This window comes from Megalops cyprinoides, chromosome 2, assembly GCF_013368585.1.
Source record: "Megalops cyprinoides isolate fMegCyp1 chromosome 2, fMegCyp1.pri, whole genome shotgun sequence".
Classification (NCBI taxonomy): Eukaryota; Metazoa; Chordata; class Actinopteri; order Elopiformes; family Megalopidae; genus Megalops; species Megalops cyprinoides.
The window spans coordinates 22927539-22950330 of NC_050584.1; the positions used below are offsets into that span (position 1 = coordinate 22927539).

General features: G+C 42.3%; 1 protein-coding gene across 1 annotated transcript in view; it reads right to left on the reverse strand.

Annotated features, from left to right (window-relative positions):
- Window positions 1-21379, reverse strand: part of LOC118772461 (cadherin-2-like) — a 63611-nt gene extending 42232 nt beyond the window's left edge. The window contains exons 1-2 of the mRNA XM_036520817.1: window positions 21108-21379; window positions 18145-18253 (exon numbers count right to left, since the gene is read on the reverse strand). Coding sequence (XP_036376710.1) covers window positions 18145-18253; window positions 21108-21155 — 157 coding nt within the window. The 5' untranslated portion in view covers window positions 21156-21379. The remainder of the gene's footprint in view (window positions 1-18144; window positions 18254-21107) is intronic.
- Between the last annotated feature and the right edge of the window lie 1413 nt (window positions 21380-22792).

The window sequence follows — 22792 nt, forward strand, 5'->3', positions numbered from 1 at the left end:
TCTCTGGTTACTTTCTTTACAAACGCCTAAATAGCACACCGAAAGTTAAGTTTCCCTTAACAAGCACCACAGCTAGGTTTTGTGGTAGGAGTGTCTCTGTTGGCTGCCTGCAGGCGAAATAAATAAATAAAGAGACAGATAAATGAAATGATAGTTCCTCTCCTCTCTCATTTGCATATTGTGGGAGTGAAGGCCAAAGGTTATCCACATGGTGCAATCCTTTTGAGGGCCTCGACAAAAGGGGTGTAGCGGTGTGCCTGTGGCTTTGCCAACCGGGATGTAAAAAAACTCCAGCCACACAGCGCTTGAAGACAGGCCGTTTCGCCCCCTACCTCCCCCTCCACCCCTCCTCTTCATAGCTCCACTGTTATGCTGTTCTCATTTCACCTTTTGAAAAACTATCTTTTGGTCAGCGCCGAAACCTGATGCAGCCTCCTGGTATCGGATTTCAGGCAGAGGAGACAAAGGGAGGAGAAGCATGAGAAGAGTCCCGGCTCGCACAAAAGGCCCTCGGAATCAATGTTTATAAAAAAAAAGTTAAAAAAGGCAGGAGAGAAAAAGAATCTCTATGGAGAAAAAGGCATATAATCAGGGGGACCGCTGAACCTGACAGAGAAAGAAGGCCCACATTCAAATAAAAACAATTATTTTCTGTTCCGCAGAAGGTAGGCATTTGAACCGACCAAAGTTTAATGGTCACATAAAAATCAGCACGTTGTATTTTTGAAAGGGAAAGGAAAACAGACCGTGGCGTTACCCACAGTGTGACCTCTCTGTAGCACGTTTCCACTGCCGCAGCAACACTTATAATAAGATTTCCAGTGATAGAGTTGTTGACCCACATAATAGAAACCATAAAACCTTCCACAAAAGCAGGGCCATGGCAAATGTGTATAAAATGCCAGAGAGGTTGAGGGCTCTTGTGTTTTTTGTTTTTTCACCAGACACAATACAGAGTACCTTCCTTATATCACATTTTAATTTCCAGTTTTTCACAATATTTAGGCTGCATAAAGTTCATGATGGTGGGAACACTGTGGAATTGTGAAATTTTGTTACCGTCACCAGCCTTGATCATGTACATGGTCTCGTCTTTGTGTGTGCGTGAGTGTGCCTGTGCATGTGCTTGTGTGTCTGTGTTCGTGTCTGCGATGATGGCAAACTCATCTGTCTGTGTATGCATGTTTCCGTGTGTGTGTGTGTGTGCAAACACTTTTTTGTCTGTGTGTCTGTTTTTGTGTCTGCAACGACGGCAAAATCGTCCGTCTCACCAAAGGTGTTTGTGCAGCATGTTCATTGATTAACAACACGGGCCGCACTGAGATATTAGTGGGTTGAGGCGCATTAGGAGGAGGAAGTGACAGCTGTGGTGGCAGCGGATAACAGAAGATGCTGGGCCGCGAGCGTATGAGCCTGCTTCAGTGGAATCCTCCGCCATCCAACTACGTAACTAAACTCCGCAGCAGATGTGCCTGGATTTACCGCTAGACGTACAGCTTTGGGGAGGGGGCGTGACCGATACTTCAACCACCAGACAGTGCAGCACAAGAGTCCGGGGTAATAAATTGTCCTTGGACGCGCCCGTTTGCTTGAAATTCAAGTGGATGAGACATGCTCCCTCTCAATCACACAGCGCGGCCCACCTGAAATCCGATAATCTAAAGTAACGTGGCGATCGTTCAGTCAAGATGAAGATTCCAGGTGAAATCACAATTCTCTCTCTAAAAAGAGGCTGCTTAATGCAAACACGGTGTGTCCAGCTGAACATCCCCTGGATAAACTGGCAGTCCATAGCAGATGCAAGTGATACAGCCCCTGAAACAAAAGCCTGTGCTTATTTCTCCTCAACGCCAAATACAGCAGAGACTCTGCATTTAATAACAAACACACATGGTGGGAGACTGAAATGTCTGCAGACTTTTGGTCCTCAGAGTAAAACGATACGCGAGCCCCACAGACTTCAGTGAAATCCCCACCGTTATGATCCTCATTGAGCACCCCCTGTTATAAACATTACGGGCCTTTATGGCCTCCCAAGACACCAGTCCTTAATGATAGCCAGTGTCCTGCACACACTGTATTATCTCTCCCACATGGCAAAAAACCCCTGGAGACAATGAGATCATGCAGCTTTCAAATTTGGTAACCGAGTTTGCAATCAGGAGGTCACTCAAAAAAAATATTCTTACAGTCATCGTTCAGTTTACTGTTACCAAAATGTTCAGTCCGCTGAGGCCCACATCACAAATACAATCAATCATTAATATTACTAGGTCAGGAGGCTATTAACCTCAATGCACACTTACAAGATAATGGCGGGTGAATTAAATATACATAATTTTTGCAGCATCTTTACAGTAAAAATTCAGATTAAGGCACGCACGCTTTGTCAGGATGCATTAATTGTGTTTACGTTCGATTGCCCAGCCTTGGGGCGGAAGAGTCTCGTCTCTGAAATAAAACAGGGAGGGATAAAAAGATAGCAGAGTCCTTTGTGAAGTGAGCGGTGTGCTCAGTGCTTATGAGCTTTTCCCTGTTTATTCTGTTTGAAAAACCCCCAAACACCAGTTTGCTTCTTCTGCCTCAACAGAGGCACTGGTGGAGAGTAACAACAACAACAACAACGGAAAAAAAACAGTTGCTGAGAGCAAGCCTGGTTGCCCAGGACAACCCACGGCTCACAAATGTGTGCTCTTCTCCTCTTTGGCTGAGGAGGTCGCGCCCCGCCCCACCCCACCCCCCACCCCTTTCAGGACAAACACAACAATGTTAACTGTGTCAAATCCATCGGCAACGCCCAGGGGAGTCAATATGGAGCCAGAACTCCCCCACCACCACCACCACCAGCAACTCTAAACTCCCACAGGCAGCAAAAACTGATATGCCAACTTTCCTATTATACAGATCCAACCCCACGGATCTGGCCCAACTAGCACACACAGCTTTAAATAATTTACACTGACCTGAAATGTATAGTAATGTGGGCAGCAGACATGCTACCTCCCTCCACTGAAGCGTTGCCAACAGCAGAAGACGACAGCTCCATTATCCTTGGCACATACTTAAAGGCAGATAATATATGTTTTCACTAACTTCAAAAGAAAGGAGGAGGAAAGAAGACAAAAAGAGAAAAGAGGAAAAAAAACAAAACAAAACACAGTTATATGTATAGTGTTGAGAGCATGAGATGGGTTTTGAGTGGTCCTAGGTAAGCCCTTGGCCACAGAAAAGAGAAGTCTGTATAAACATGTTAATCTCCAAACTGTATGGGCGAGCTTAAGAGACGGCAGTGCCGAAATTCCAGTAGAAGAAGTCAGAGCAGAGTGAACAATGGCACCCCGCACACTTAATCCCCTTTAATGTAACAAACTGGAGAAAATTCAATCTTCGAGTCTGACTAGAAAAAAACAATTAATGTTAATGGTTAGACTAGAAGGCACTTGCAAACTCCAAAGCATTCGAGAATCTTCTGTTATGCATTTCGGTTCACTGATGGCTTGAAACAGGAGGGCTTCTGACAATTAGCACCTGCTATTCCAAGTGCTGGTCGGTCTAACGCCACACAGTAAAACAAAAGGAGTGTGAACTTGCTGGTGCTAAAAGCATGACTCCCTTTTCTCACAGGCAAGGCGGTTTAAACAGCTTCAGTCAGATTTAACTATCCAAAGTATGAACATTTTATACAGCTAAGGAAATCAAGAAAATAAACCTAGCACCTTAGTTCTGCCTAAAATTAAACCACACAAACAAAGGTCTGATATCAAGACTTCTGTATCCTGAAATACCCCACGCAGCGCATTTCAATAAAACCTGCATTACTTACAGACAAAGAATGTAGCTTAATATTAGTGTGGATGAGTAACAGCTGAAGCAATAAATTTGGAGGTTGACTGGTTTCAGTATGACAGTGTGGTAATATTTTGCCAGCAGCTAGCTCTTCTGAACAAGGGACGCTTCATACTTCCTGTGAACTGTGACACAGGGAGCCCTCACAGCTGGGGACAGCTCCTCCCAAGGGTTCCCTCTGCACTTTAATGACTTTATTTCACATTACCATGCTTATTTACATTAAAATGTTAAAAAGGGAACAGTAGCCCTTCACATCTGTAAAACATTATAAGGTTTTAAGGTTATGTTACACTAATTCTTAACATATGCCCTCATTAGCTTCGCCTGAATCCGAACTCCCGAGTGCCAGGAATTTTTTTTTTTTTACCACACCACCCCGTCACCACAAAGGAAGGGTTACAGAGTGACTTTGGGGGAGTCCGAAAAAAAAACAGGTCCAGCTGTCGCGTTTCTGAACAGATGAAACATACTTTAACAGGAGGGATGTGCTCCTGTCTTGGGTTATCCCGGTAGGACGGTGCTAAGGTTTACTGCACAGCTGCCGTGGGACAGGCCGAGTCCCCCCTCAGTGCACGAGGTAAGCGCCGCCGTGCCATTCCAACACACGGGAAAACCCATTCATCTGTCCTCCACCACATGGGCAGGCTTAGCCACAGAGCTACATCTTAGAGACCCCCCCCCCCCCGTTCCCCGTCCCCCTCCTTCCTCCTCCCAATCCCCCACACCCTGATGGCCATGACATAAATAAATAATTAAAACCACTGAGCAGTGTCTGTCTGTTGCCACCCCTAACACACACACACACACCAACGAGCACATATCGGTGATACGATTACACTTTTAAAGGCTTCGCCCCAATAAAATGCCACGGATAATGACAGGCAGATTAGAGTAGAGGCAGCACCGAGGCCCAGGCTGCGGAGTGTGCGGGGCTTGTGGGAGAATGGCATGAAACGCTATTACAGACGCTGGCGATGTCGCCCGTGTAATGCCTCACGTTTCGGCCTCCCTTTATTACCTCATTGTTTGGTTTCTGAAAGGCAAGCGAGGCTGCCATAAGAGATTAAGGAAACTCCCTGATCCCTTTCAACAGCAGCAGCAATCTTCTCTTCCCTCAAGGTTATATCATATATATAAACGGGGAGGAGGAGAAGGCAGGAGTAGTCACGGCCCCCACTTTCTGTCCTTATTAGCGCACATCTAAAGTGTGCAGCGCCATGTACCGGCCCTGTTTAACGTGCCGCTCGCCGTGATCCTGCATAGCACTGAGGCCCATCCTCAAGTTTGGCATGCCGTGTCGAGGGGGGGGAGGAAAAAAAAAACAGCTCGCTGGCCGACACAGTTGTTGATCCGAAAAATTAGCGGGATGGTTCTGGTCAGGCAGATGACAAGCATTTTACAACCTGTTCAACTGCCTTGTGAGAAGAGACACGTGCGAGATAAAAGTTTTTCTGGGTATACCATCACGTTTAAGATTGCTGCACTCTCAAATGGTGTGGAAGGAAATACGGGAAAAAAAAAACTGAGCAGAGTGGCACTTGGTACAGTGCCCACCTTCGCAGCTCTCACTGCAGCTCTGAACTCAAATCACTTTTACTTTGTCCCACACTCAAGAATCTTTCTAAATCCATCCACATTGTTGGCAGGGGTAATGAACATGTAATATAAACAGAACGATAAGCACAATAATTGTATGTTTGCATTAAATCTATCTATATTGTCTGCTTAACTTATCTATTTAAATTGAATTTTAACTCAGTTCTGTAGCTGTAAATAAGAGGCACTGGGGTGTATGCATTCCAGCCACAAAAGTCATTCTTTCCATCTCTTTAAAAATAAGCTGTTCATAAAAATCTTTCTCAGCCTTACCATGAATGGTTGGCAGGGTATCTCACAGTCAATTTAAAATGACATTACTCCATGGTTGTTCCAAGACCATTAGTTCACAGCATCCTCTATGCTGATACACTAGTCTTGTCTTTGGATTCATCGCTACTTTGCCATGCTAACTATTATCTTGGTGGATAGCAATATGAGGATTGCTATAATCCATTTATAATCATTTCCCAGTTGAGTGTAAAAATCAGACAGTCAGACAAACAGACATTTTCATGTATTAAACTGCAGTAGTAACACTGTGGTGATACACATTTTCACAACAATTTGTTGATATGTATATCAGAAACAAAGGCTTTTTGTTGGTTTTACTATGTTTGATGGCAAATGGAAGCCGTGCTCAGTATACATGTTCATGTGCATGGCAGCGCCTGCATTTCTGTCAGATTTATCGTCATGTTGCACTTTTATGCAAGCATGCCATTTTGTTTATGTTTTAAATAGAAAATGAATCCCTCTGACGCATTCTCGCAAGTGTATTTCAACAGCACCCATCAATCTATCAACAAAAGCATCCTTCTTTGTATCTGTAAAAGGCAAAATATACACTTGAGTAATAGCAGCCATAAAAATAAATTCTATTCACTCAAACCCTGCCTGCTTCTTCAAGTGTAGCAGGGGCAAATTCTCTTGTATTCACCCAGCCAAGGCCACATCCAAGTGCTCTGTAACCATTCAAAAACATTTCCCAACATAATAAGCTTTTAGAGGTCAATACAAGCAGGGAAGAGCCAATAACCACAAAACAGCACTGGTAATGTAACGTCTTCCCTAATGCGTGTAGTCCTTCTTTATGCATATTCAATGTTTAAAACAGCAATAACCGCATAACCTTTTAAAAGGAGGGGGAAAAATCAAATTGATGCCATATGCTTCTTTAGCTATGCTATTTTAGTATTAGTGTGCACAGGAGGTATTTGAGACATGTAGTCAAGTCTTATCTCAGCTGACAGTATTCCATCAACTTGCTCCCACTTCCAAACACATGGCTCAGAACGTCTGTTTAATATCAGGGTTTTGCAGTTGTGTGGCTCCAGAGAGGCTCAGCAGACTAAAATAAACTGTGAATACCTCCTTACTTCACAGTCCTGCTCCTCGCTTTGGTCATGAATGGCTGAAAAATTCAACAGGCCCCCACTAAATGAGCTCGGGAGCAATCCTACCCGGACATGGGCGGAGCACCAGGCTGGCCTGACTGTTGCACACCACATCTACGACATATGTAAGAAATTCCTCAGCCGTTAACGGGATGGTGACAGATCTGTTGCGTCCCCCTCTGAAGAGTGCATGTTCTGTCCACTCAGGGGAAAATGATTTCTAAAATATCTACAAGGTCTGGCTCACTGAACTGGTTCACATAACTGTGATAATATCACAATGTTCATTATATATTTTTTTCACATACTGTATAACAATTTTTCAGGGAGAAAACTACATATTGTAAGCATTCTTTTGATTTATTTTTCTGTGGGTAAAGGGGTCTTCATATAAGAACATCAGCAGAGCAAGTTCCAATGTCACAATGTAAACTGCCTCTATACCCAAACGTGCAGTACATCAAAGGCAAAACATACACAGCTAACACCAGCTGTGAGCCGTGCAGTAATAATGGACCACCGCATGGGCCCGTGCGAGAGCAAAAGGACCTTTCCTGCTACATGAAAGAGACGTTTATATGGCAAACTTCATCAGAACAGGCAGCAAAGCCCATTCACAGACTAAACAGATTCCTCAGCACTTTTCATCCCTGCCTGACATTCCTTAAATAGTTTGTAAGATTGAGTGGCACTGGCATTTGTCTTCCCCCCCTTTTTTTTAATCATTGCTGTAATTAAATACAGACCTTGTAAAAATGTTCCCAGTCTATCCGCCTCTCCAGCAGAGAGCTCCGGAGCAGCATAGGGCCTGAACTTTGCCTGCCTTCGGTCTGTGGTCATGAACAAGCCAAATTTTATTTCACTAGAGTCTCGTTCCACGCGCCAGTATATCATTTAAAACAGGATCACAGACAGTCTGTGACCTCAAAGCCGTTTTACTTTATGCAGCTTGGTAAGCCATAAATTGAGGGCAAGGCACTCTTTTCACCAATTTTGGTCAGACGGGGTATCTAAACAGCAAACCTAAAGAATAAAAACTGAATTGATGAGTGAAAATAACACTCATGGAGGAAAAAAAGGAAAGGACAATTCAGGCAGCGTGATAATAAACCTACATAGCACAGACAGACAAAGCTATTCCTTTCAATACTACTAAGGTTTGTATTTTTTTTATTTTGCTGAACAAACACAGACTTAAACAGCTAAGTTCAACAAAATAAAAAAATGCATCCCCCATTTACCTCAATCACCTTACTGCTATTGATGCAATGCTAGCTGTATGCTGCGATGAGATTGTGTGTGAGGCAGGGACATTACAAATCTCAAATGAAAAAGAGATGCCCAATTTAAGATGACTCAATTTATCGAGCTGCTCACAATCTTTTTCCACAGTAACACCTAACATTTATGAGGCAAACGCCATTTTCATTCACAGGAATCTTTGATGCTTAATTTGTCCATAAAATGTTTGCTTGAGTTATGGTAAGTGGTGGAAACTAAAACCACAGTCCAGCCCTGCTACCTTTATACAGTAAATAAGATTCCTATATTCTGCTGAGTCCACAATAATATATGTAGATGATTTATATAGCACATGCCTTTCAATACAGTAGTAAATATCAATGTACTCTGAAATGATATAGGTCTACATGAATAATGCATGTGCACAAAATAGTTACATGAAATTTTATAGGATGGAACTCACATCTAAATTAGCAGTATGACATAAACCAGAAAGAGTATCTTCAGGCGAGCACTATCTGTAATATATTAAACAGGAAACTCCACAGACAACATGGCTTTTGCTGTTGTACGACATAGCCTGAATATAAGGATGCTGCAGAGATGTGGCTCATATTACTCTTATGAAAGCAGTGCCGGTTTTTTAGCTGGGCGACTAAACATTAATAACTTCTGTAGCTGAAATTGGAAACTCAATTACACCCCAGCATCATGAATAGTCTGAGGTTTGAGCTTCCTACACCAACTTCAAACACATCCAGGGTCTAGGAAAACTACAGGGCCCAGCTGTATCTGCAGATATAGAGCTTGTTGAGGAAGATCAAAGATGTTGCGCGGTAATCTGGAACACGGCGCGATGCGATTTTGCTAAATCTGTGTCGGCGGTTCATTAAAGAACCGTAAAACACCGACAACGTCAACAGAAAACAGGGCGATCCTTCCACGAGATGTGAAAACCTGGCACCAAATGATTAAACATCGGTGTCTGGATCTGATCAGCGGCCAGTGGTTGCAAATGAATCACTTCATTTGTTACAATATATTTTGCAGCACAAAATCTGAAACCTGTATGGTGCCACTGAGAGTTTGTGTGCATTTGCTCATTCTCGCAATAGGTTTTGTAGGCCTCATCTGGTTGACAGCACAAATTACAGGGGCAAAAAAAAATGTCAGTGTGTTTATGAGGTCATAGAGATTCCCTGACCTCAACAATACTGAAACCCCATAGGTGGAACAGACGGTTGCCATGGCTGCCAGGAAGCCCATTAAATCTGAATGATCTCGGAGGTGCTCAGACTGAGGAATAAGGTAGGTCTTCAGAGAGCTGATGCCGACAAACCGCTGCTGTCTTGTAATAGGAGCCCAGAGGAGATGTGATACTCCAGGTATCGAGACGGTGCGAGGTCTTCTGTATATATGGGGTATCAGTTAGGTTGAAATATCTGGTACAAATTGCAAAATGGCCCCACATTTTCTACTGTTGTTTTGACAGATCAAACCTATGTCATTTACCATACCGTTGAATATACAGGGTACTGTACTTTTGTACACCACATTCAAATGATTACTCCCTGAGATTTTCTTTTTTTTATTCTTTTTCAGCTCTGGCAGGCCTACCTCATTAAAGTACCCTTCCTGGCAGCAAATGGTTCTTTTTGAAAAAAATGTGCAATTTGTTACCATAGTGCAAATAGTAATACTTGCTGTGAGTGGTCCCTGCATCTGAGCAGTTCTGATATAAAGATATAAATAAAAGCCATTTCTGAATGAGCTGAAAAAAAGAGCATGAAACATTCGAGAAATATCCCAGCATAGGCTGTGTGTCCGTGCTCTGCCTGCCTTCATTCTCCTGTCGCTTAATGATACCAGAGACACAGGACGCCAGCTGAAATCTGAGGTTTAGTCAAAGTCAGAGAGAGAGAGAGAGAGAGAGAGAAAGAGCAGCTAGCATAATGAGAAAAACAACCAGGAGAAATAATGCGCTGGGTACACAATAACGGCTTTGAACGCAGCTCAGCTCACCGCCCGGCCCACGGTGAACAAGGCCCTCTTTGTAGAGGAGGAATCCCGAGAAGAAATATGAAGTTCTTCCACACACTGACCAAACAACACCCCCCCCCCCAAAAAAAAAAACAATCCCCTCCATCCAACCCCCTACCCATGGCATATGCATCACTGTCCGGAATATGCCAGCCCGTTGTTTAATGAAATAAACATTTCAATCCACAATGCCGATCCATTGTCTGTTGGCCCCGTGCCATCCGTAGCAATGCACGATGCCGTTGTTCTGCCAGGTCCCAGATCGGAACAGACAGCAAGGCAGGCCGTAATGAACTGAAGCTTGGGTCAGAGCTGCCATCCATATAAATTTACACTTTATGTTCATGTGACTCTTTTCATTCTGCCTTTCACACTACCTAAACTGCATGCAGCACATTCTGAAATCTAAATTCACCTGACAGTGCTCAGAATTACTCAAGAGCAGCGCATACGGCAACAGATATGACCTGTTTCCCACCATATCCCAATCATGGACATCCCACCAGCTGTGTAACTCTCTCAGTACTTATATAGCAATGTATATTTTCCTTTGCAAGTCTTCATGTGTTTCTGTTCCACTGTTTATTTTTTTTCCCATTGTTTTCCATAATTGTTTCTCAACTTCCTTTTACATGGGCAGAGGGCATAATTTTCCAGTTTTCCACTCATCTGGCCTGAGAATTATCTATAATATATTTTGATTGATTTTTGGTTGGTTTGTTTGATTGGTTTATGGTTTTTTTTATTATCAGAGAGAGAGAGATTCTCTTTCCTTTCAATCTTTTATTTAGCAAAGATGCCCCGGGGCTTGGCTGCTCCACTGTGCTTCCACCTATTAGTCAAAAACAAAGCAGTAATATCAACAGCCTACATGCAGATGCGTGATACACCTTGCAGACACTGACGTGTGTGTGTGTGTGTGTGTGTGTGTGTGTGTGAGAGTGTGTGTGTGTGTGCGTGCGTGCGTGCGTGCGTGTGTGTGTGTGTGTGTGTGGGTGGGGGGGGGGGGGGGGGGGGGGGCTGTTTTTATTGCCAAAACTCAGGAGATTCAGAAGTTAATAAACTCAAAAGTGTGAAGAGATAAAAAAGGGTAGAGTGCGAGGGACGTAGCTGCTCCCTAACCATCAGTTGAAGAGCGAAATGAAGGGTGATGTGAGTACAGTCTCTCTGAAACAGGAGGCCTCCTGGCACCAGCTGTCCGATCCCGCCACTTGCCGCCAGGTTCTGCCCACGGGTACTGTGGCTGTCTGTGTCTAATGGGCTAATTATGTGTCAAGGACACACACACATACACACACATACACAAATCCATGAAAACCACCACCACCAAACAACAACATCCACTCTCTAACTCAGCAGTGATTAACTTCAACTCCCTACCACTGCCTCCACATCCCCCCACAACCCACATGGAGAGGGAGGCAAATAGATGGGAGCAAAACACTTACCTCCCTATCTGCTGCACATTCCAGCCATCTCCCTGTCTCTAAAATGCACTAAAACTATGTGTGTCGCAATGGAGTCAATCAGGAAGTGATGTTGAAAGGTCAAGCACGAATTAAATATGCCCCGCCCGTATCACAACATGATGGTAGCCAAAGGAAGCGGGCTCAGCTAGGAATTAACGACAGATGCATGGGTGCATTCTAGTACTTTACTAGAGTTGCAACTACCCTGTCATTAATGATACGTCCACCACAGAGAGAGCCACGAAATTACAATCAAAGCCACATGTTCAGGTACACATTGCAAGTTTCAATAGTTCCTGATAAATCATAGTTCATGTGACTGATAGTTTTGAGTGAACTGCTGCCATGCGTTATGGCAGTATCAACAACAATGACCAAAAAGAAGATCTCACAGGTGATTCATCAAACAACAGTTTCAGGTTCGTGATCATTCCCCAAGAAAGCCAGCGTGATCCCAGCTCCTAAGTTATACTCCCCATCCAATGACCAAAATGCAACTCATGTTTCAATTTCCTACATTGAAAAACAGGATATTCCATTCTAAGATGCTGTTTGGGTGTGGGCACTTTGAGCTCAAAGTCGAGATCTTTCCGGAAAAGAAAACAAACTGATGCTGACATCCTGCAATAAAATTTACTGTGCTTCATAACAATAAAAGATGGCCCAATCCCTCAATTCCCTACAGCAATGCTTAGCTGGGAATTGGAGCACAGACTTCATTACACAGTATTGATCAGGCCAAACAAAGACCCTGAATTTATTGATCAGCTCGAAAAAAAACCCTTGGCTACGACCCAAAGGCTGGTAAAGAGCACCATACTGGTTTAACAAACAGGATCAAACGGAAAATGTTGCCACATTAAAAAAAGGAAAAGAGGGATTTACAATCCTATGGATAGGACAAATCCTAAGATCCTCTAAGCTACAGCTCGTTGTCTGCATCAAACTTTTAGCGGATATGTTCCTCCTTCTCATGCTGCCTAACAATGCTGTTCATTCAAACACCAGGGCCAGGCAATGTATCTGGCTACCACATTCAATTTGTAACACTGTGGCTTGCTTAATTTTAATTATGGAACTCATTTAATCCAAGTCTTTAATTATTCAATTAATTCCTGCTGCTTCAATTAAATAATTAAGAACCCATGTGTAAATATGTCCTTATTTATTTATTTTTTAGGACAAGAGTCAAATGCATCACATCTTCATGACAAAACCAGTGGCACTGTAATTTTTTGAAAGAAAATTACTAAATTGTAACAACAGAGTGTGAATATCTCACTGTGAACTAAATTAATATTTATTTCTCTTTTCTCTAGGCTTTGGGAGTCCTTTATATAGTAAGACTTCAATTTATTGCATGCTAGGTCCAAGAATTCCGCTCCATAAGCTTCTTTAAAGCTACTTTAAAGCCCCTTTACTTTTTATGAAAATGTTAGTAGGGTAAAGACTACAGGAAGCTTGGCAAGTCTCTTTATCTTGCCCAACATGCCTGCCTTTGGGCAAGTAGCTGTGCTCATACAGACTTTTGCCAAGTTACCGTTTATACTGATAAAACAAGACAAAGAGGAAAAACTTCTGAGGCCCTTAGCGGTGAAGCTGTCTTTCAGAATCCTCTCAGTGGAGTAGCACACAGCAACTGGAACCGTGTACATGACAACATCTCCGCACGGCTTCTCAACCGTGTTGACCGCGCTCCTTTAACTGGGGCGTGAAACCACTTAACTATGGATGGCCATCGGTGACATAATTCAAACTATCTCTTACACACATGTGTGCGCTCACTACTGAAACTATTCATGAGCACATGCATGTGAAATACATTATGTCAAACCCACTCAAACACAGCTCAAACCGCTCCTGCATACTTGAATTAGGTCAGATGCATACGACAATACTGCATACACACACACACACACACACACACATGCACACTGAGAACGCTCACATCCAGAGTAAAAATGGTTCACACAATTTGATGTAAGAATGTATGCTGTGTACATACACACATACATGGTACAGTATAGAGATGTTAAAGCATAATATTATAACATTATATTACATATAATATTATACTATAATATTATATTTCATACACTGTTCAATAGTCATTGCACAATAAGCACAAATTTAACCAGTAATTAACTTACCAAATACCATAAACTAATAAGTCAACTAGATGTTTGATTTCCATTTGGTGTTTTTACTGAAACAGTTTTGTCACTGTAATACCTTTTTGTGCACAAAACAACATTCACACGACCAAGACTCCATATCGTTGCAAAGGTTAGCTTTGTCTGATCTGATTTATAACAAAAGTAACTGAGATATATCCATACTTGTTTTCTTTGTGTGTGTATGTGTGTGTGTACAAACTGAGTTTGTATCAGAGTCCCTAGCGGCACCTGAACAGACAGCTGCGTCACAGTCCCAAGTGGAGAGGTGACCCCAGTCAAGATGACAAAGCAGTCAAGCTGTGGCTAAAATAGAATATCACTATGGCTTTTTCTTATCAACTCAGAAAGCTTAATTAGCAAAAAAAAAAAAAAAAAAAAAAAGTTGAAAAAGTGTAATGGAGAAGGCTGCAGTGAACAAAACTGCTTTAAGTTCATTCAGGCATTTGGGTTTTTCATTAACCCAGTTTCATGGAACATAGCTTTCACGCCCCAGCGTTCAGGTGGAAATGTAATAGGCCTGCAACTGCTGCTACAAAACCCAAATAGAAAACACTCTACTTTGGAAAACAACTATTTCGCAGATAGTAAATGCTGAAATTCTGTTTAAAGTGTGACTATATTAATAATGGGGTTGAATCCTGATTGTATCATATTACACAACACAGGCGGCCAATGAATTCATGATGTTTACAACTATCTGCATTTACAACATTCATGGCCTCCTATATTGCTGGCTGTTGATTTAATCCAATTCTAAAAAGATAGCGAAGTCTTCTCACAGTATGTGTGAGAAACAAGCCAGCAAGTGATTTTCCACTAACAAAACAATGATCCCAAATACAGACCTCTATTTCCCCATTTTAACATTTTCAGCTGCCAGAAACAACTGTGGGGTTTTAAATTGGTCTACAAAACTTGTTAACACTTTCACAATAACACCATCATGTATTCTGCCAGACATATTGTCCCTAATATGACTGAACTCCATTCTACCATCCCATTTACCTATGGCCAGCTACATATTCAGCCATACTGAAAGGAGGCACCAGTTTTACAAACAAAACTATATCAATAGCAGTTGAGGCTACAGGTGTGGTAATTGGGGTTTTCAAATAACCAGATAGGCTGTAGAATAATAAACAATGAAGACTTTATTCAAGTCAAAGTCCCTCACTGGAGGGTTAATGCCCTCTAGGACAGCTTCTCCCAGGTACATGACTAAAGCCACTATATCAACAAAGGACTGTGTGAATGTCAAACTGGAGCATGCGCTATAACCTCAAGGTCTACAGGTGGATTCCCACTGACAAAGAACATAGCTTCCTAGCATTTAGTGTAACATGCTTTCCACACCAAGGGGTGGAACATACATACATATCTATGTATATATATGTATATACATATCTATACCTCTGCCCAAAAGGCAGCCCAAATTAGAAGCCAGCCTAAGCTGAGTGATCATGAAATGGGAATAAAGTGGGTTAAAAGGAGTGGTCATTAGTAGTTATTGATGATAGTGGAACGTGACTTCATATATTCCACTATCATCAGTAACAACTAATGACAACCCCTTTTGACCCACTTTATCCCCATGTCATGATCACTCAGCTTAGGCTGGCTTCCAATTTCCTCACCTGGGTCAAAATCTATTTTGTACAAATGGAACAACCCCCAGACTCAGCACACACATGCTTGAGGTATGTGAGTCTGGTATGGACATGGAATGTAATAATCATGGCTATCATAAGCTGATTGTTACAGATAGAGCTCTGTCATGCCTGTATGCTCCACAGATAGATGTCTGTTCTCTATACTCATTTTCAAAAGATTTTTTAAAAAAGTGAGTCTCTTCCCAGAGACTGAGCTCCCACTGAATGCACAGCATGTCATTCACAAAAAATACTCTCTTTGTAAAAAGACCAATATTGTTTTGTTCTGTTTTCACAAGGCATTCCGAATGAATAGAGTTTTCAGAAAGGACTGTTTCTCCTTGGTGCACAAATTTTTTTTTTCTTTTTTTCTGGTCTCATAAGGGTCAGTTTTCGAAAACTCTGCACAGCTTACAGTGTGTGAGATGAGAAGAGACCTTGAATTGAGCCCTCCACAAAAAAAATAACAGTGAGCAGAAATCCCTCTTCCTGAAGCCAGTTCATATTTCAATCAACAATTTATTAACTGCCAAAACCCAAATGAGGTAAACCCAAATGGCTACTGACATTAAAAAAATAACATGCCAAGTGCATGACCCTCTAATGTTGTTCTTTCATTATTTACTGGCCAAGCACACACCTCGATCCAAGAGGGACACGTACATAGCTCATATTTTTACACATTATCCATGTACACAGCTGGGGGTGCACTGCAGCAATTCAGGCTAAGCACCTTGCTCAAGGCTAAAACAGCAGTACCCCACTTGGGAACTCAACCTGCCACCACTGGGTTACGAACCTAGTTCCTTAATTTTCCAGACCATGTCTAGTTTTCCAGCTCTCTGTGAAGCCATGAGAAAAAAATGTGAGCCCCACAGCTAAAGGAGGAAGGCTGCTGAAGACCATATGGCTCAAAGTGCTTTTCTGACCTACCCAGAAGTGACACATGCTGTACTTGTAAATCTTCTGTATTCATGACCTGAAGTAAGACAGCAAGCCACAAAGGGCTAGTTAGTATCTATTCATTTTCCAGCACCTAGAGCTCAATGGAATTTTTAAAAACTGTTAGAAACAAACAGTAATGCTTACAAGAAAGTACAGTGCAACTCTGTAGGAACCATTAAAACAAAGATTTCACACAAGCAGTGTTTGACAATGGAGACTGAAAATAATCATTGTCTTTGAGGACATGGATTGCATTCATTAACTGATGAGATTTTATTAACATTATCACAAACACACACACTGCATGGCAGAGCACCCCCTAACAGGGCCAATACAAAACATGAGGAATGTCTCCTGAGGGTCACAATAGCAGGGTGAAACAAAAGGAGCTCCATCTCCCAAAAGCAACGGCCCAAACCACCAACTCAAAAGGAAGAGGGAAATGAATCACTGAGGGGATCAAAAGGTGCTGCACACAGGTAGCTATCAAGTGAAAGGCTCCCCACTCTGTGACTCAGGGTCTTGTCAAACTGTGAAATTTAGGCACCCAGTGTAAAATTCAATGCCTGCGCTTATCTTTTTGTTCAAATTGCTCAAGGCTTCAGTCGAAACCCTATTCTGAATGGCAGCGATAGCTTTGTTTCAGCCATGGCAACAAAGGGTTGCAGGAAGTAGGGCTTTGTCACACCTAACCATCACCTCGGGAGAGGGGATAATGGCAGTGTCTATAAATCCACTGGGAGTGGCACACAGCTCGATGGCTGCAATCACCGTTTTAAGTTTTGTCTGTTTCATCTATTTTTTCTGGCTCACTCCTTGCCAGGTAATTGCGAGCTTGTTGAACTCCCTTTCATCTGCTTTTAAGGATAAAAGGCAGGGGAAAAATGAAATGTGCAATTATGCAATCATTATGCCGCATAATTACATTTATTTAACTGGATACCCACAACACATAAAGGCACTTCTTTGTTTGCACCGGCATTCATATGTATATGAAGACAAGTACACAAACTCGTGGTCAAGTCTCCCAGACTCGCTGCAGAGTTGAAACTCTGTTTGTTACGTTTTGCTTCCCTATGAATAACAGCCCCTCGTCCACTAAAACGTAGCACTCATAATGTGTGAATGGACCATTTCCCCCAACACGTGTTTTGCCCTAAGACAGCGCAATTTGAAGCAAACATAAGATGGCCATTAAACCTAGGCATCCCTGGACAGTGAGCCTGTGGTTAACAGCAGGACAGGCACGCAGCCTCCTGGCAGGCGAGCGCCTCACTCACATTTCATGAGTCACAGTTTCAGAAAAGTGAGTCAACAAAAAAAAAAAAAAGGTTGATAATATGAAAGCTGTTGCAACAAACATTCATTTTAAATGGAATGCTCCCTCTTTCCACGCACAACATGAATATTTAAAGTGGCTTCAACGCAGTAATACGACATTTCTCTTTCAACAATCAGACAGCAAAAGCAAACAAACAGAGGGTCCGAAAGCCTCCAAAATTCTTAATCATTTTTTGTTCATAAGCCTGCTAAATAAAAACATCTGGTTTGAAAACTAATCATTCCAATGTGCTTGCGTGCAAGCAGCTGGTTTTACGTAGCGTCATTTGATTGAATCCATTGAAATTAATGAGAGAATTTTACACAGGCATATAATTCGGGATTCACTTGTTAAAGCAGCTTGTTGTTTTACTTTTGAGACCCCCCACCCCCCACCCCACATAACAGCAAGGGACCCTACAGCACAGGTAGCATCAAAAAGGCTGGAAAAGACTTTTACCGTTAAGAAGAGGCTGCCCCTCAATCAGATTCTCCGAGACTGCTGCATGATACACATCTTCTGAAAATCCAGGTTTGCACAATTGAGTTCCTCGACCCTCTGTGGAGATCTGGAGAAATAATCAGACATAAATTATTTTTTCCCCTCAAATGCACTTCAGTGTGCCCCCTTTACCATCCCTGGGTCAGTCCTGAACTCCCCACGGTTGCACAAAAGCATCTGTTGTTTTTAAGTGGGCTGCAATTAGTATAATGAGGCCAAAGGGTTAAGCATTTGCCAAGGAGCATGGATAAGCAAGAACAGACCCTGTTTGTTCACAGAGGACAGACTGTAACGCTCGCTCGGGCCTTCTGGTCATTGGGTATTCTCCGTAAAAAAACATCCCTTTGAAGTCAAGAGGAATGGAAAAACAACGGAAAGAGTCCACTGATGGCACCTGTGTGACTAACGTAATTAACCCATCCCATCTTCAGTGATAACATTAACCCACTCTTTCTATTCCTTTCCTTTATCTCTATTCCTCTGTTCAACATGTGCTGACACTTGACAGACAGCTGACGTTTGACTGATGATCTATAAAATTCACATACATTCTAAAATGTATATGTTGACCCTTGCTATTAAAGGTAACTATTTCTTTGGTTCCATACACAAGAACGTAAATGCCTTAAACAGCATTTACGTGATTCTACAACTTCGAGAACCACTTCACAGCAGAATGCTTTAGAAAGAAACATTCGATCTCTAAATATTGAGATAATGTGATCTACTCGCCTGGACAAAGAAAGCCCCACCCATTCACAATCAATAAACGATTTGACCATTTAACATGTTCACGTATGAAAACTGTTTAAACAATCAAGTCTCATCATATTTGCCACTGCATAACGTAACAAGACAAGACATCCTATGGTCCCTCTACGTACCATTGTTCATTGCAACTTTATTCGATGCACTATGTTCTCTTTCTCTATAGACTACTTCACATAAAATCGTCTGCTAAATGACAATATGTAAACGTACTAAAAGCAGCGATGCATTTCAAGCATGTATTTTCAGCCCAGACGTACATACTACACGTAGATTTAGCCAAAGTGTGTTGTTTTAATCAAAGCAATAGCTGATTTGTTAAAGCAGCTGAAAGTGTAAGCAAAAAGAATTAGTACCTTCAGGCAAATGGGTAAACTAGTAAAATAACCTGGGTTTAATACAAGGTTACTGCTGCTATACCGAATTATATCGCCGTACGCCTAATTGTTGTATGAAAAACATGTACCAGTTATACAAATTCTCAGACGTGAGGGGAGGGCAAATACAACGTACATTAAAAGCATATTCACGGAACTGGGCTAGGCTGGCCAGACTCACGAGCAGCTATAAGTCAGATCACAAATACAAAGAGATCCATTAGCATGCAACCCCACCTCCGAACCCTTAATCGCATTTTCTTTTGCGGGACCCTGAAAGAATGTGGTCTGAGTTCCAGCGCAATATTGCATTGTGGGTATCAGTGTCACTTGTCCATTTCACTCAGTGGAACGTAAACTGGGAGAAACAGGGTTCATTGCTGAATGCACTGGGATGCACAAAAACGGCAGGAAAAGGATAAGAACTGAATGCGACACGCTGTGCTTCTAAAATCTGCATATGCAGCAAAACAAATGCACATGATATATGCAAACAATATATGATAACAACGGAATAAACACACGAAAACTGAGGGAAGGGGATTCTGTCAAATAAGCTCCACGATCATTATGGATTCAGAGTGTGCCAGAATACCAGCTAGCTGCATCATACCTAAATCAAATAAATACATTACGCATTTAGATGTTGACAGTTTTTTCATCTTGTGCTGTGCAATAACTCACGAAACACGTCGATAAATAAAATAATGACGCAGGCAATGTTCTCTATAATTTAGTACCTGTCCCATTCGTAGACGATGAAACTAGCAGGCGTCCTAATAAAGCTGGGATATAGGCTGTGTAGGTTTTCAGCGTTAAATGCTTTCGGAATATATTGGCATTTTCCTTTACCTCTGTGGCGATTACACTGTTTTAAAATTGATCGGTGTTTATTCTCCTGAACAGTTCCCCACCAGGTCCACGCGCTCTGTTTATCGCTCTAACAAAACCGACGGGAGAAACAGCAGGCGATATACGCGATTTTCTGGGTTTACTTCAAGAAAAGGAAAAAGGCATATGCCCGCCGGCTCATTTTGGCATCCTGAAGAGAGGAATTAATTCATCGTTTATTTAAAGCTCACAGCAACTGTGTCTGAATAAAAAAAATATATACAACTTGCGCAGATCCAACAACTTTTGATACGTCTGTACGCTGAGAATTAGAAACTCAATTTCTGGAGCACCCACAATCATCAAAACACTAGGTACTTAACTAACCACCCGGGACGCTTGAAACACGACTAATGGCTCATTTGTAGCTACCATGGACAGTAACTCTTTGCGTTATATCTTCACCAACATGATCTTGTCCATGAATCTACACGGACGAGTATCCTACTTGAAAGAAATATACAACATATTTGACTTTAACGATATATTGAATATTCTTGTTAAGAGTCTAAAACAAAAAATGGTTACAGCCCACGCATCCACTGCATGGAAAATCCACCAGCAACGGATAAGGAAAGTAAAGCCAACCTTAACGCACTTATAGCCACTGGTTTGTATGGTTTGCTTTTCATTGCAGATTGTGTTTAAATATATCGCGCAATAACCAAGTGGTGTATTTTAGGTCTTCGGTAAACTTCGTAAACGAACGCGATTCGTCCGCACATTTTAAAACCATTGAATTTCTAACGGTACTCCATACGGGAGTCAAACGGATTGCCTGGGCATTTAACCCGACAATTTTCAGCAGTGGCGTCACCGCAAACATGCACTAATATAGCCCAGAGCAACTCCAACGTTCTACAAAGCCGCAAAGACAAATATTACCTGGAAAGCTGCTAGGAGCGTCAGCAGTACGCCTCCTTTAAAGTACATGATTTTAGTTTCCCCCCTTTTGCAGTCGGTGATGAATTTCTCCTGTCCCTCAGCAGACCGATGTGTAACAATGTTCCTTAAAACAAAGGCGGCACCGGCAGCAACATGAAGCAGCCTCTTCGCTCCACTCTCTGCGCTGTAGTGAGGATTGCAATATGGTACTGAGGCTGCAACTCCTTTCCCAGGCTAACCAATACCAAATGTCGTTCACAGACACCTCAGTGTCTCTCCCTGCTGGTCACATCTTCTATAACGCTTAATTCAAAATAATGGACCCCCCTCTCTTCAAACCTCCGGAAGCTTGCCTGAAATGACAAACCCCTCCTCCTTCGCTACAACAAAAGGCAAATCTCCATTCTTTATCCCCAGCCAACCCCCCCTCATGCCCAGGGTTAAACTAAGTAGGGGCAGGGCGGATTTGAAAACACGCCTAAGCCCTTGTGTGCTTTTGAAAACTGGGTGCTGTTATTTTGAGCAGTTTCTTGACGAGTAAAATGTTAGCACTCCTTACTTATAACTAAAATAATACTAAAATAAAAACTACAAATAATAGTCTAGTCAATACTCAATAGTCATGTGGCATAAAATTAAAGGGCAACTATTTGCATATATTGTATAAATATACGTATATCTGTGTATCCACCTTTGACAATGGAAATGAAAAATTAAGCCCCCCCCCCCCCCCCCCCCCCCCCCAACTTAATGGAGAATATCTGTTGTCAGTATCAAAAGAAGGGGGAACAGATTTAGGTTTTGTGTAAACATGGCAAATTCTGTAAAGTCTAATAGAGGTTAATTCTCACTTGATCCGGAAGATCCAGGATATGGGGAATTATAAATCGGATGATAGAGATCCTGTCTATGGTACAAATATCTGGTAACTTTGAGAAAGTGGGTAGACACTGAACAATGTATAGCATCCATCTGTCCATCATCACTGAAACATTAATACTGGCTCCCACCCTATGGTGCAGCTGAAAGGCACTGGGTTCTTGTGAAATCAGAATACATTAAATTGGATGGGCACTGGCTTTAGCATGGAGGAGTACATCAAGTGGACTCTTGTGCTGGAGACAACTCGTCAGGCCTCCGTCCCTAGATAAGGGTAAGTGGACAATCACTCAAAGACCACAAAGGCAGCCATTTTGCCCCCAAATCAGACAAAGTGCTGATACATCTGGTAAGGTGCACATGGGTGGTCTAGGTCCAAAAGGACGATTAATGGTTTTTAACGACACTGCTAGCATCAGCAGAGGAAGATTGAAAGGCAAATGGAGTTGAGTATGTTAACCAGAAAAAAAAATCTTACATCAAACTAGGCATTTACTCTCTGCGTAAGCTGATTTAAATAACTGTTTTCTTCTTTTTGGAAGGAGCTCTGTGTCCATTGTTTCCCAGTGTCTCACTGAGCCGGGGAGCTTTCAGCAGTGTTGCTAAGTGGGGTCAGCTCTGCCGCTGATCGGTTTGCATCACCTTGGTATCTCAGGGCAATCTGGGGATGCAGTGGCTTTCACTCTGCCCGCCTCGTCTCTCTCCTGTATCCTTGAGCTACAACTGTCTAATTACATGTCAATTAGGGACCTTCCCAAATGAGGCAGAGGTGTGCACTGTCTTTGAAAGAGAAAAGATTTGGGGTT